The sequence below is a fragment of the Enhydra lutris genome, unplaced genomic scaffold (genome assembly GCF_002288905.1).
Source record: "Enhydra lutris kenyoni isolate GAN:26980312 unplaced genomic scaffold, ASM228890v2 scaffoldscaffold14, whole genome shotgun sequence".
NCBI lineage: Eukaryota > Metazoa > Chordata > Mammalia > Carnivora > Mustelidae > Enhydra > Enhydra lutris.
This window is the reverse complement of record NW_019154098.1, coordinates 45,286,863-45,302,866: the sequence shown is the minus strand read 5'-3', so window position 1 is coordinate 45,302,866 and position 16,004 is coordinate 45,286,863. Positions and strand designations below refer to the sequence as shown.

The following is a 16,004-nucleotide window of genomic DNA, read 5'->3' as shown; positions in this document are numbered from 1 at the left end:
TCTAGGCTCTTTCCATAGTTTGGCTATTGTGGACATTGCTGCTATAAACATTCGGGTGCACATGTCCCTTCGGATCACTACATTTGTTTCTTTAGGGTAAATATAAATACCCAGTAGTGCTATTGCTGGGTCATAGGGTAGCTCTATTTTCAACTTTTTTGAGGAAACTCCATGCTGTTTTCCAGAGTGGCTGCACCAGCTTGCGTTCCCACCAGCAATGTAGGAGGGTTCCTACAACTTTTCATTTTATTTTTTAAGATTTTATTTATTTCAAAGGACATTTCTGTTCTTTGTCATGCATACTGTTTCTATGGAATTGCCACAGACTTCGGCCTTGGCTTCTTTATGCCCTTTTCTCTTAATTCTCTTCCTGTGCATCTGACAGTTTCTTCACTCTTGGAATTTTGGTATTGACCAGGCCTTCGGCCTTCTTATGCTGACCTGCCTGGTCTCTTCGGGCGGAAACCAGGATGTTAGCGGGTTCCTGTTACATCCCCTTACATCCAGTCAGTCACCTTTGGCCCTGTGACATGTTCTAGGAAGAAAGTGCGCTGTGCTAAAGCCACAGGTCAGGGAACTGATTTGTTTTTTGACTGTGTGTAATGTCCCTTTATATGTGATGGAACTGTACTTTCTTTCTCTACTGCCACTACCTGGATATTGGCAGGAGCTCCCTAACTGTTCTTCTTTCCACCAGTCTTGTGTGTCTTCCACATAACCCCCAGAGTGATTGCTTAAAAAACAAATCTCCTCACCTCGCTTCTATTAGAAAAAAATGTAATGACTTCTCTAACATTAAGGATAATATTGAGGTTGCTTTCAAAAGTCTCCATCAAAAATGCGTAAGTTGTATAGTTTTATAAACAATGTAAAATGTGAAAAAAGTTTCAAAGATGTGTAAAAAGATGTATAATCCTCTTTCTTGGATTTTTACCTAAAAGTATTACATAAAAAATATATGCCTATAACCTGTTCGTCATGTCTAACAATGTATAATGGACATGTCCCCAGGTTAATGGATATGGGTCTAATTCATTCTTTTTAATAGCTACATTATATTCCATAGTTCTGTTATACCGTAATTCATCTAATGGTCTCCATATTGATGACTATTCAGTTCATTTCCATTAAGATGTGTAGCTGCTAGGCTGATTGTTGGGATTCAATATTCCTATTTTCCTACTGTCCTAATGTCTTCATTCTAGATATTTCTACCACCTTCTCTGAGTCAGAAAATATCAGATTATTTTAAAACAGAGAAAGAGAGGGGGCTCAGTCAGTTAAGCATCTGCGTCAGCTCAATTCATGACCTAGCCCCGCCTAGGGCTCCCTGCTCAGTGGGGAGCCTGCTTCTCCCTCTCCCTCTGCCCCTCCACCTGACTCATGGTCTGCCTTTCTCTCCCAAATAAATAAATAAAATCTTTTAAAAATGCTATAAAAATAGAGAAAGAGAAAAGGAGAAGGTGGGGAGGAGAGAAAGGAGGAGAGAGACAGTGAGGGAAGAAGACAATGAGGGAGAGCAGAACCGCACAAAACCTTTTTTCATTACATAGCGTTTTTTCCTTTTTAACTGTTAACCTGGAAAAGTACTGCAGAATCACCTTGCCTTCCATTTCCTTTGTCCACACAAGCGGCCCTTTCATTTTCATGAAAAAGGCTAGTCATAAGAGTCTTAAGTCAGTGATTAAGGAATGCAGCACAGGATTGGCTCTTTCATTTCCTTTCTTTGAGTTTTATTGTTGGTGCTTTCTCTAAATTCCAAACACTTTCTCTTACCCTTCTGGGATTATTGGTGCTTAGTCCTCACTCTTTGGAATGAGAACTTTTAAGTGCTTCTATCTTTAGCAATTCTGGGCTCAGAATAAGTTCTGAAATGCACACAAAATTACTTTTGATCCTTAATATTCATGACATCACACTGCCACCACTTCCACTGCCAGCCCCTAGGCATTTATAAGAAATAATTAAGCTTTTGTTATTGGCTTTTACTCCTATGAAGTATCTTTACTGTGGGGGTGTCATTTGGATAATGCTACAATTTATCAAGTGGCATGACTTAACTAGGATAAAATCTCGGCTTTAGTTTTAAAATAAAACCAGGAGGCAGGGGCGTAGGTGACAAACACCACCTTCCCCCCACACCCCCAGTTGAATAGATTATTAGCGTCTATCTCAAATCCTAGAGTTCCTCTATCTTATCCAAAGGCAACAATTCATCTGTGGGCCCAGCATCTAGAACTGAAAAGGAATGTTTGTTTTCTGCTTAGCAACTTACATTGAATACAGTGCTTTAACGTGATTTTGAGAAATGAGTATTTTCGAGATTGACAAAACTAAAAGCTTCCTGTTTTTTGCAGAAGATAAGGGAAAACTATCTATATATATCCTAAAGGGGCAGTCACAGCTCACAAATAAAGGGTGTTGATCACCCAGCAGGGGGCACCTTTTTCTAATTTGCATAGAGTGGGAAGTGATCTAGCACCAGCTTCAGTTAGCTGCAGGCTGGGCACCAAGGCGGGGGTCTTCCCATGAGCCGGTCAGCCTGGGTTCAGCCTTCTTGATATTTTTGTAAATATCTTCTTTTTTGTGTACTAGAAATTGGAGATTTTATGAGACAGTTCAGTTATTACTTCGTATAGAAACTCAATTCACAGAGTTTTTAAAGACTGACCACGGTTCTAGGGGGAGTAAAACCCGTGCTTCTGAGTCCTAGCTGCCTGACCTTAGCATAAACAGGTGAGTCCCTAAGCCAGCAGAACATGGAGGCTCCAACAGAGTGGCTCTCTATGTGTAACCCCAGCACCTGATCCTCAACTTCCAACACATTACTTAATTTTTAGACGTGATCGTTTGCAATTCCAGGCTTCTTGGATTTTTCTGAATAATTGCTATCATGTAAATCTGGATAAAATGGCTGACAGGGAAATAAAAATCTGTATCTTCAAGTATTGAACAGTGTCTTCTCTGTGATAAACAATTCTCTTTCTCACCAGTAGTGACAGTGTGACTTTCTAGCCATTTCAACCAAGAGATTAGATCAGGAGCAGAGGCGGAGACTCAAGAGTGACCTACCAGCTTTGGTGCTCCCTCTCCCTCATGGGCCAGGCACTGTGTTAGGGAAGCCATTTTCCTTGCAGCTGGGGTTTAGGGGCAAGGGGAATGGTGGGAAATGTGTGACATCGTGCTCAGGGCCCCTCAAAGTCTGGTGGTGTTCATAGGCCTTGAAGCTAGTGATGGTGTTGATGTGGGAATAAAGAGTCCATTCTGTTTCTGTACTATAAGAGCCATTACTACACCTACAAAACATGTTTTCTTAAAAACCACATCTTTCAGTCCTTCAGAAAGTGACAATTCTTTTGTGGTTACATCAGACTTGCCTTACCAATATACGATTTTTGATCTTTAAAAATAATCACCCCTCTAAAGACTTTAAGGTTTGGGCTCTGTCCTCCAATCTCTCTCTCTCTCTCCCTTTCCCCTTTACTTCTGTTTCTTTCCTATCTCTGTTTCCTTTCCTTCTCTATCTCCTTTCTTTTGCTCTTTCTTTCCTATCCCCCTTTGGCACCCTTTGGCCTGATATTTATTTTGTTTTTATTTCTTGATCCTTCTTTTTGTCCTCTTGCTTCTCTTCTAGTCTAAGTTAGATTAGGTAATACAAATATTTATTAACATTTGCAGTATTTCCTCCCCAAATACTAGAATTAGAGAGTTGTAATTCTGCTCTTAATTTATTAAATTCCTTGTTTCATAAACATGGAGAAGAGTATAGATAATTCTGGTAATTTGTAAGTGACTCGAACTAGTTAATATTTTCATCATTTTTGAAGTGTTTACCATATTTTAGCTGGGTGAATGTGTGTGTATGAAAATGTGTATGTGGCTTATTTTGTGGCCCAGAATAATAAAAGAATCAGACCGAATAAGAAAACTTTACCCAGGCCCCTGTACATTTTGGAGGTGTGTGTGGGAGGATGGCTTGGGTTTTATGGTTCTTATTTGTGGAAAGAGTATTTTAAAGCACTGTTTATCTGTGTTCATCCATTCCTCATTGCCATCTTAGCAAAGAAACAGATTCTGGCTGAGGGTGAAGGACACTGTTGCTCAAAGGGAAAGCTCAGTATCGGTGTCAGATGAGAGGAAGGAAATGGCTACAACAGTATTTCTGTTTTTTGAGGTTGCTTTTGTAGAATCTACTGAAGTAATATTTTACATTTTTAGGTTTAGAGAGCTCTTAAAGATTTGGATTAAACATGCTTTACATGATTATCCTGATTTTAATTTGATAAGAGTATGAGATCTGAAGAAATTCTGTTTTTGAATGGATTTTGCTATATATAGATATTGCGGGGGATTAAAGAAAGACTGGGAGAGAGAGGGAGAGGGAAACTGGAAGGAGGGAGAGAGGGAAAGAGAGAGAGAGAGAGAGAGAGGCAGAGAGAGAAAGGAATTAATAAAGCTAACAGGTAAATAGTTGGCACTAGGCAAGAGGTGAGGATCTCACTGCTTCTAGGTCTGTCTATACATTTTCTGTTGCAGATAGAATACAAATGTAGCCAAACAGGGCAACTCTTATCCTGTTGATATTTATCACATTAATCAAAATTTCATGTGTGTATAATTCATCCATCTTTTGTTAAAGATGCTGCGTGCAATTTTCCTTTACCCCCATCCTTGATTTAGTAGATCTGGGTCTTCCGAAATGTGGGCCACATTTTTTCCTTACCTGGAAACACTCAGTATTCTGTTTCTTGATAGGTAATTTTTTCAGGTAACTCATTCTGAAAATGAAAAAGAAAAGTTTTTTCTAGCTTTCTGTGTGACTGATATAATGTACAATTTTTGCAAAGTTGCATAAGCTATAAATGCCAGGAGGGGCTTTTTGGGGGGTAGGGTGGAGTAACACTTAAAATTGTCCTTCCTAAATCCAGAATGCTGCCTCTCATCCTGCATGTATGAAATTCTAGAGCAGAGTCTGCCATTGAACCTTCTAGAATCACTTTTTATTTATTTTTACCAGACATTTAGGAATACTTTGTAAGTAAATAGCAATACAGATTTTTTTAAGTTAAAAAAAATTTTTTAAAGGTTATTTATTTATTAATTTGACAGAGGGAGACACAGAGAGAGAGGGAACACAAACAGGGGGAGTGGGAGAGGGAGAAGCAGGCTTCCCGCCAAGCAGGGAGCACGATGTAGGGTTGGATTCCAGGACCCTGGGATTATGACCAGAGCTGAAGGCAGATATTTAATGAATGAGCCAGGTGCCCCCAGATGGGTTTTTTAAAATAAAGAAGGGATGGTCACTGGTAAACATTTTATGTATTTTAAGTAAAGCTAAAATGTCTTGTAGTGCTTGAAAAACGTATTTGATGTATAACTACCGCTTATTTATTAAAAAAGATTTTTTTAAAAAGATTTTATTTATTTGACAGAGAGAGAGATCACAAGTAGGCAGAGAGGCAGGCAGAGAGAGAGAGAGAGGAGGAAGCAGGCTCCCTGCGGAGCAGAGAGCCCCACGTGGGGCTCGATCCCAGGACCCTGGGATCATGACCTGAGCCGAAGGCAGAGGCTTTAACCCACTGAACCACCCAGGCGCCCCTAAAAAAGAAATATTTAAACTTAATTTTAAAACAGTAAAAGTTAAACAGTAAAAAAGTATTTATCCTAGAACCATACTGTGAATAATGAATTAACCTCATATGCAGGTAATCTAGATTCTAATGCTACCTCCTTCCTCGAGTCCCTTTGTACCTTCTAAAATGCATTATGTTCAATCAAATGCTTATCAATAAATTGTATAGACTTGGATGGATATGTCAGAACCTAGCTTAACTAGCCATGACCAGCAAGATCACTTTAATGAGCTCGTATTCACATGTATTTTGGTCACATATAAACCACTAGTGGTCATTTAGACACATCTAAGAAAATTATCTATTTGTATGTAACATACAAACTATGTAGGCAGTGGTATTGATGAAGAATAAAAATGAACAGTTATGGGTTAGTCCTTACCTACTCTTCGAATAAACAAAGTTGATTTTTTTTTTCACTCTAAGAAACTAGAGCTGAAATAGTTTGGGATCCAGGATGGGAAGTGCCTCAGTTCACATGTCGCCCTGCTACTGTGACACAGTCTGAGATCAGCCGGCCAGCGGCCAGCCAGGCAGCCTTGAGTGTGTGTCCTTCTTGCCCCAGCTTTCCTGACCCTTGTTGGCAGTAATGCTGCTAGTTCTGCCTACCCCACAGATGCTACTGTGCCAATAAAATGATCCCCAAAAACTGTAGAAATGCTTCTCGAAGTGTGTGTGGAGATATTTTGCCTTAGGTTGGTATCACTTTTACCAGGAAGATTCTCTGGACCAGTCTTTTCTTGTAGACGTCTCTGTAATCGAGGGGAAAGGTAGTGGTCCCAAAATAATGGTTTTTAGAACTGAAATTTAAATATGAACTAAATGAGGGAATTTCTAGTTAGTTAGGATGGTAACTCTAGAATCTCACTGAGCGAGTGGAATAATTAAGTCGTAGTTCCTTTAGTCACTAAAATAAATATCCATTCTGCTTTGTAGTGGACTGTATCTTGGAGTTTTAAGAAGGTCCTAATTACCTGGGTCTGCTTGACAGGGTTGGCCTTTGCGATTCTTTCATCCGTGCATCCTGTGTTTGGTTTATACGGGTCTCTGTTTCCTGCCATCATTTATGCCATATTTGGAATGGGACGTCATGTTGCCACAGGTAATAATTTCTCTCTCTGTTTATGCTCCTCATGCTACTAATGGAAAGGACTCAGAAGTGCTCATTAAAGGGGTGCCTGGGTGGCACATTTGGTTAAGCTTGCAGATCTTGGTTTCAGCTCAGGCTGTGATTCAAGGTCATGAGATCAAGCCCCACACTGGGGCTCCACAATGAGCACGGACCGCTTAAGACCCTTACTCTCTGCCCTCCATGCTTGTGCGAGTGCATACACGCAATCTCGCGTCCTAAGACAAATAAATAAATAATTTTTAAAAAAATGCTCGTTAGTTACTGATTACATTTCCAAAGCAATTCTAACTTTACTTCTGAAAACCTCAGCAAATATTAGAACATGACATTTAACTCTCTGTGCCTCACTCAATATGTACTGTGACTTATTGCTATATTATTATGTAATCAAGATTATTTTAAAAATTCTTTGCATTTTTAAGTTGCAAAAAGGTCATAAAAGAAGGGCATACATTCTGAATTTACAATGAAATGAGAGAAGGTAAGCTCTTTAAGGGAAAGAAAAAACTATTGAATTTATTTACTCCAATGTTAAAAAACATTTTTTATGTAATTGGTGCTTAGACTCAATGATCTTTTAGGTTTCATCCAAGCTAGATTCCATAATGCCCTTTATTCATTTTTATTTTTTTAATTTTTTTATTATGTTCAGTTAGCCACTGTGTCAAAGAATAGATGGAAGACATGAATAGACACTTCTCTGAAGAGACATACAAATGGCTAACAGACATATAATGCCCTTTAATTAGTATATCTCTTACCTTGGCTATCTCTGCCTTACTAAATAAAATGTGAACTATCACAAATAGTCTGATAATAGAACAAACTGGTTAAAAACTTGGTTGTAGAGTGAGATGGTTCTGGGTATATGTCTTATTTGTTGTTTGCTATCTGCATGACCTTGGACAACCTTTCAAAGGCTTATTTGCTGCTTTCTGGATAGTGAAATAAAAAAAATTCATATGACTATAATTAGAATTAGATGAAATAATTGATGTATAGTGTCTAATTTAGTACTTGCTACATAAGAGTAAGTTAGTTATTATTATTACAGAAATGATACCTTAATCTTAAATATTAAGGTAATAATGATAAAAAATACTTTTAACAGAAATATCCATAGAGGCATTTCTATTTATTTTGTGTGCTTAAGATCTCAGCCTGTAAGTATGTGTCTGTTTCTTCACTTTGTGTCATTTCAGTTTGTGTCACTGACTGCGTTGGTTTCCTATTTACAATATAATAAGTTACCAGGAGCTTAGTGGCTTGAAACAAGATAAATTTATTATCCTATAGTTTTAGAAGTCAGAAGTCTGAAATGAGTTGCATGGAGCTAATACTGAAGGGGAAGAGTTCACAGTTAACCACTGAGCCTAGTGAGGTTTTCACAATTATCATCTCATTTATGTTTCCCCCAAGTCCTGAAAGGTAGGTATTATCATCTGCAGTTTATGGGTGAAGTAATGGAGACTCAGGGTCATGCACTTTAAGTCACATTATTGATAAATAGAGGATTTGCATGCAAGCCTAAACTGTGATCTTAATCCCTGTCCTGAAGATACTCTCTGTGTAGGTCTGCAGAGTGGTGGGAAAATGTACATAGGATCTGGGAAGAGCAAGGAGCTGGGTGTGATCATATGTTGAAGGACTGTGTGTATCTGTAGGAAAGGTTCTGCTTCTTCCGTGGAGTGGAGTGAAGGGTGGAGGAGTCGGGGTGCTGAAAAGAGTGTTTCCAATAGATCTGTTTAGTTTTACACCATGTGCTCAACTTCAATGGTGGAATCTAACCATTATTCTTGAGTCCTTTACTAACAGAAGATTCCCCCCACCCCCACCCCCTCTTAGGCACCTTCGCCTTGACATCCTTAATATCAGCCAATGCAGTGGAACGGCTTGTCCCTCTGAGCAGCCAGAACTTCACCACACAGAGTAACACAAGCACACTGGGTTTATCGGACTTCGAGCTGCGAAGGATTGGTGTTGCCGCAGCTGTTTCCTTCTTGGGAGGTGTGATTCAGGTAAGTGGTACTGAGACTTGGGAATGAAGAAAGGGAGACTGGAAGGAAAGGCAGTTGGTGTTTTGTTTTTATTCCTGTTCGTGTCTTTGTCTCTATAGAGGGATGAAGATTTTATCGATGTGTTTTATCTTTACGGAAACACTGCTAAGTGCCAGTTGAATAAATGAATCAGCATCAGGAAATCAGAGTTACAGAGAAGCAGTTTTTGACTCTTCAGGAATGAGCTTCCTAGGGCACCTGGGTGACTCAGTGGGTTAGGCCTCTCCCTGCGGCGCAGGTCATGATCTCAGGCGCCTGGGATTGAGCCCCGCATCAGGCTCTTTGCTCAGCAGGGAGTCTGCTTCCCCCTTCTCTCTCTCTCTGCCTCTCTGCCTACTTGTGATTTCTGCCTGCCCCCCCCCGCCAAAAAAAAAGAAAGAAAGAAGGAAAAGAAAAGGAAGAAAGAAAAAAAAGAATGAGCTTCCTAAAAAACATTTTACAAAATGGAATGGGCTTCCTTTTACAGCAGTGAGGCAGTCCTTGCGTTCATACAGTGACTGCATCATCACTGTAGGATAGGGTAGGAGAAGTTCCTACAATGGGAAGAGACGTGACTAGATTTTTTAGGTCCTTCCCATTTTTCAGAGTTTATGATGTTACTGCCTCCAGCAGTAACAACTGGTGTTTCCTTTGTGCCGAAGACTGGCCGGCATGAGGTCTTCTGTCTCGGATCTGCCCCGACTCTGCCCCTTTCAGCATCAGGCAGCTGGTTTGTTGCCTGGTCTGCTCCAGTCTTTCTGCTTCTTCAAAGTATCGGACTATGTAATTTGCTGTTTCTAATCAGTCGTCAGAATCAGACAATTCAGAAGTGACTATAAAATAAATGCAGGATAGTGCTGTTAGACACGGAATTTATCTGATGGCCATTTTGGCTTAGTCTTCTGTGTTATGATGAGTTGTATGTACATAAACTTCCCTGGGCGACTATCTTCTGCGTTGGTAGAGGCTCTATTCTACAGTGCAATGTTATTTACAAGGTCAAAGATGGTGTAAAGGCCAAGAAGGGAGAAGAAGAGTTGATGATTGCCTGGAATTGGAGGGTTAGAAGAAAAGATGTGATCGAGAGGGAAGGAGACAGAAATTGTATTGCTTTCTAATGAGGTAAAAAGGGTGGGAGAATTTAGGATATAAGACCAATACTAACTCAATTCTTCCCAGTTCTTTAGAGAATAGACCATGTGAGGGGCAGCTTTGCCTAGGAGACTGCTGGACTAGAAGGCCAATGGGTGTCGTGTGCAGTGATGGTGTGCTTTCAGACTGGTTTCCTGAGTACCCTGTAAACTTTGTTTTGTTTTTTCAAATGTGGATGATGTGCATGTATTCTGAGACTTGCATAAGCAAGCTTAGTGGGCTCTTCTTCCTCGACTGGCCACTGTGAGACCCTCTGATGGACCTGTGATCTGTGTCCACCTCAGAAATAATCAGCCATGTGAATTGGTGATTCAAAAAGGGTATGTTGCCATAGATTTGGTCTAGGTTTTCCTTAATTTCTGCTCATTTAAAATAAAATAAAAATCTCTGTATTAACACAGCAAAAGTAAAATCACTTCTCTGGTCCCACTAACTACCATTCATATCTCTCTTTGAATTTATGATTTTAACTAGGTTTGGACTTTCTCTTATTCTTTTAAGCATGGAACAACTAGTTTTAGGTGGATATTAGTATTTTGAAAAATCCAAGAGGGTATATAACTAACAGTAAGACCCAACAACCTTCGGCTTTGTCTCATTTTAGCCATTTTCCATAGTTCAAAACAATCATCAGGTATTTTGTTATTATCTGCCATATTTAGATTAAGGATTTAAATGATAATAAAATATAAAAGTAAAAGCCAGGATTCTAACAACATAAAAAATAAATGTCTCATTTCTCAGAATGAAACTCCCGAGAATCATGAGAGTAAAGCAGGATATTATTAAAGAGAATAAAAATAATTTGGTTCTCATGGACTTTTATTACATGTAAAATCTGATCCAGAGAGTCACATGTTTTGTCTTATAAGTTCATCAAACATCTGCTTTCTTTTGTCTTTTCGCTCTGATCCTGGATATGTGACCTATGTTTCAGCCAATTTTTGAACAGATGGCTGGACTCTGTTTGACCTCCAAACTCATCTGTCCATTGTCAACCAGAACCCTAGGGTCTGCTGGATCTGTTGGACCCAGCTTTTCGGTCATTTTTCCTTTCCTCCTTCAGATCTGAAACCTCCTGAATATGAAGGCAGTCCTAGGGTTTCCAGCTTCTATAAACACAGTGTTTGTTCGTTTACCTTGTTTTGTTTATTTTTAATTCTGACTGACAGAACTATTTAAAGATTTTATTTATTTATTTGACAGAGAGAGAGATCACAAGTAGACAGAGAGGCAGGCAGAGAGAGAGGGGGAAGCAGGCTCCCTGCTGAGCAGAGAGCCTGATGTGGGGCTCAATCCCAGGACCCTGAGATCATGACCTGAGCTGAAGGCAGAGGTTTAACCCACTGAGCCACCCAGGCACCCCTGATGGAACTATTTAGGTTAATAAAATTTTATATTAGGGTGTTTGAAATAGTCACATCCAATCTGGTTGACAGATTGTGGATTAGCTGGAAATGCTTTCCACTGGAAGTAACGGAGAACCTTACTACCGGAGGCTTACTTATACAGACATTCATTGCATTTTGTGTTAAAGAGGTCATGGCCGACCTCAGGTTCATCAGTGTTGGGCAACGCATTCAATTGATGAACTGATCTGCCTTTTTCATTAGATAATAAGGTCTCTGTGACTTAGTGCTTTTTCCTTTTTTGGCTTCTTTTCTGGTAGTTCATCATTAACTTTTTCCTCTAAATTGTTGCTTTTATTTATCTAACTTCCTTTCCCATGCAACTTTATTACTGGACTTCATTACTCTACTTCATTACTGGACTTACATTCTTTAACATTGTGTTAATGATTTTAGTATGTCTTTCTCTTTCATTTTTAGAAGAAACTATGGCATAAAATAATGAAGAGATTAGAATTAAGATGTATACTTAGAGCAAACTGTTTCTATACCATAAGATTTCTGATTTTGAGATTGCTTCTTTTTTTGCCTTTCTTTCAGCTTTCTGTACATCTGTAATATTTTGGTTTGTTTTCTACATAAGACATTATGTGGAACACAAGGTTTTTGCGGTTACAGTATCTTTATCTATTTTCCAGTTTTCATAGTACGTAGCCTAGCACTCCACCCATGGTAAATTCGCAGAAAAGTTAGTGAATTAAAAAATAAACTATTCAGAATCTGAAAATCAAGAAAAAGCAGACATCATGCCAGGTAATAATTTTGTGATTTTAAAAGAATTGAATCTGACATTTGTTGACTTAATAATTATAACACGAGGAGACTCTGAAAAAAGGTACATCAGAGAACTGTCATTCTCCCCAGCCCCCCCCCCCCCCAGTCTCCCTCTCCTTTCTGCTCTGTTCTCACCCACCTCCTGTGGGTAAGCCGTCTCATTCATTTCTGGTTGATACTTTTGCAGAATGAGTGTTTTCTTATTTACCCTGCTTTCTTACATGAAAGTTAGCATTCTTTTGTGTCTGACTTTCTTTGCTTAACAGTAAAATATCCCAGAAATCATTCCATGTCAGCTCCTAGAAACGCCCCTCATACTTTTTTATTGCTGCATTGTGCTGGGTTGTGTGGATATGTCATTGTTTATTCAACATATCGCCTATATTTGGGCATTTAAGTTAATTCCAACATTTTGCATTTGTAAACAATGCTCCTGTGTATGTGCTTATGTATTTTCATATTGTTGGGGGTGTCTGGTCAGGGTGAATTCCTAGAATGGGATTACTGGATCAAAAGGTCAATGCATAGGTGGTTTTGTTGATATTTTCAAATTCTCTTCCAAAAGAGTTGTAGCAATTTGCATTCCCCACGGAAATAAATGGGAGCACCCTCAGCTTCACAACAGAATGTGTTGTCAGACTTTTAAGTTTTAATCAATCAGGTAAGTAAGAAATCATATTCAAGGGTAATTTGCATTTCTTAAATTGTGAGTGATGGCAAATGATGACATCTTTGTATATGTTTAAGACTCTTTTGCATCCATTTTGTGGATTATATTTTTTGTTCATATATATTTCTAATTTTTCTGTTAAGGTTTTGGTCCTTTTTCCCTCAAATTTTAAAACCTCTTTATATATTATGGATATTAGCCTTTCATCTATGATATATGCTTCAAGTGTTTTAGTCTGATTAGACATGCAAGTTATTTGACCATGCAATTGAAGAAATTTATGTAGATTTATTAATCATTTTTTTGATTGCCCCTGGACTTTGTTAATATTAGAAACCTTTGTATATAGAGACATTCAGCATATTTTTAAAAATTTAATTTATTAAATTATTTTCTATATGCATTTTAAAAAATATTTACTTTCCTGATCAATGTGGAGTTTATTCTTATGTGTGTGGGAGATAAGAATCTAATGGTATTCTTGGGGCACCTGGGTGGCTCAGTGGGTTAAAGCCTCTGCCTTCTGCTTGGGTCATGGTCCCAGAGTCCCGGGATCAAGCCCCGCATTGGGCCTTCTGCTCCGCAGGGAGCCTTCTTCCCACTCTCTCTCTGCCTGTCTCTCTGCCTACTTGTGATCTCTCTCTCTCTGTCAAATAAATAAATAAAATCTTAAAAAAAAAAAGAATCTAATGGTATTCTTTTTCTAAGTGGTTGCCCAGTTGGGCCAGCAACATTGATTAAAAAGTTCACCTTTGCTTCTGTGATTTATGATGCCACCTTTACTGTTTCCACATTTACTTAGATCTGATCTTTTCTATTCTATTCCATTCTATTCTGCTGGTCTGTAAATAGCACTCTGTGTTAATTATGGAGTCTTATAGTGTGGTTTAATCTGGTAGGACTGGTCCACCTTCGTAGGTTTTACATTTTAGCGTGTTTTGGGCTATTCCTGCATGTTTGTTCTTTCTTCTGAACTCTAGCATCAACTTGTCTAGCTCCATTAAAAAAAAAAAAACTTGCTGATATTTTATTGGGATTGTGTTTAATTGGCATCTTTATGCCATGGTGTTATCTTATCCAAAAACACGTGCCTTTAGTTTTGTTCAAGTCTACTTTTGTTAGACTTTCAAGTCTTTCAGGAGTGTTTCCTCTTACACATTTTGCACATTTATTCCTAAGTATTTCATTATCTTTGTTGCTGTTATACATGGAACTTTCTTTACCATTATATCCCCCAGCTGGCTATTGCTTCTGTCTATAAAAGCTATTGATTTTTCCCCACTCATTTCTTTATTTAACAAATGTATCTGTTAAGATGCTGCAGAAAATATAATTCATACACAAAAGTGGCTTAAAAGATGGAGTTTAGTGTTTCATATGACAAGAATTCTGGTAGTATCAGGGTTCCTGGTTGGTTAATTCAGTAACTATAATTGTGTCTATAGCCTATATTTTTTTATAGCTGCCTGCTATGCCATCCTTGGCTGGTTGCTTTTCTTCCTGGGTGACCCCTCAGTCCATGAGGAGTTTCAAAATGCTGCCATCGTGCCAGGCACCACGTCCTCATACAATCACATCAAGAGTCAGAAAAATGGCAGTCTCTCCTTGTGCATCTCTTTGTCAGGAATAAAAGCTGACCCCAGAAAGTCCCTGGTGGACTTCTCCCGCTTGAAAGTATCACATGCCCATTCTTAAGTGAATTGCAAGTGGGGTGGGGGATAATATCACCATAATTGTCATAGACTAATTAAAATTCACCTCTGGGATGTAGAACTCTGGGAGTTCAAGGAACTCCTTCCTTGAATATCTCACAAAAAGAAAAGTGAACAAATTGGGATTCTGCTAGTGATAAAGAATGTGATAGTTACTAGAAGATTAAATATCAGTGCCAGACATGGAAGAATTTTCTGGAACTCTACACTAGCCAGCTATCTGCTAAACATAGGGAAAACTGGAATGAGAGAACAGGCTCAGGTCACTTTTCATAGAAGATATAGTCTAGTAGGGAGAGGGATAACTGAACAAGTCATTATCGAGAAAAAAATACTATTATTCTAGTACTGTGTACATGTACATATGCAGTGCCTAGGTCTATTCATTATATATCCTAAAACCTTATTGAATTGTTATTTTTTTGTTTTTTTGCTTTTTTACTATTTAAATGTTTTATTAATCATTGATTTTTTAGTATTTCCTAGAGGTACTTTTACCTTTTTACAAATTAATATAACTCATGATTTCTCTTGTTCAATTGCATTACATGGTACCTCTGCTATAATGGTAAATAATAGTAGAAACAAGGTTTTTTTTTTTTTTTTTTGCCTTTTCTTGAATTTGCTCAAAAGGCCATTAGCATCTCCTTTAAGATGCTAACCTTGAAAATAGAGTATATAAATTTACCATGTTAAGAAATTACTATTGTTTTATATTTTTTGTGTATTTAATAGAAATTAGAAAAAGAGCTGAATATTGCTGTAGGCTTTTCAGCATCTATAGGGATAATCATGTGATTTTTCTCCCTCTGAAATCTATTATATGTTATACTCTGTTAATGGATTTCCTAACATTGAACCAACCTTAAATCGCTCAAACGACTCCCACTTGGTCATGGTGTGTTTTAGTCTTAATGTGGTCATGGATTCTGTTTATCAATTTTTTTTTAAAGAATTTATTTATTTATTTGAGAGAGACAGAGAGAGAACATGAGTGGGGGAAGGGCATAGGGAGAAGGAGAAGCAGACCCCCACTGAGGGCAGAGCCAGATGCAGGCTGGACGTGAGGCTCAGTCCCATGACTCTGAAGATCATGACCTGAGCCAAAGGCAGATGCTTAACTGAGTGAGCCATCAGGCACCCCTGGGGGTAATTTCTTGATAACGTTTTCTATTTTCTCTATTCTTCTATAAAGTTGTCATGTACAGCACTCTGTCTCCAATATGGTCAAATTTGGTACTGTGTATTTCCCTAGAATATTATCCTTTTTATCTAGCTTTTCAGATTTACTGGTAGGTAGGTCTTTGATTTCTTATGATTTTTAAACAGTTTCTTGTTTCAATGTTTTCTGCTTTGACATTTTCTAGTTTTGTATTTATACTTCACTCTTTTTATTGATTAAATTAGCTAGTGGTTTGTCTATTTTAATTCTTTATTAAAAAAAAAAAACAAAACTAGGATTTTGGGAGTGCCTGGGTGGCTCAGT

The 16,004-nt window shown here is 38.3% G+C and overlaps 1 protein-coding gene across 1 annotated transcript in view; it reads left to right on the top strand.

Annotated features, from left to right (window-relative positions):
- Positions 1-16,004, top strand: part of LOC111146693 (solute carrier family 26 member 7) — a 112,759-nt gene that overhangs the window by 21,849 nt on the left and 74,906 nt on the right. Inside the window, exons 3-4 of the mRNA XM_022502356.1 lie at positions 6,625-6,735; positions 8,611-8,783. Of these exons, the coding sequence (XP_022358064.1) occupies positions 6,625-6,735; positions 8,611-8,783 (284 nt within the window). The remainder of the gene's footprint in view (positions 1-6,624; positions 6,736-8,610; positions 8,784-16,004) is intronic.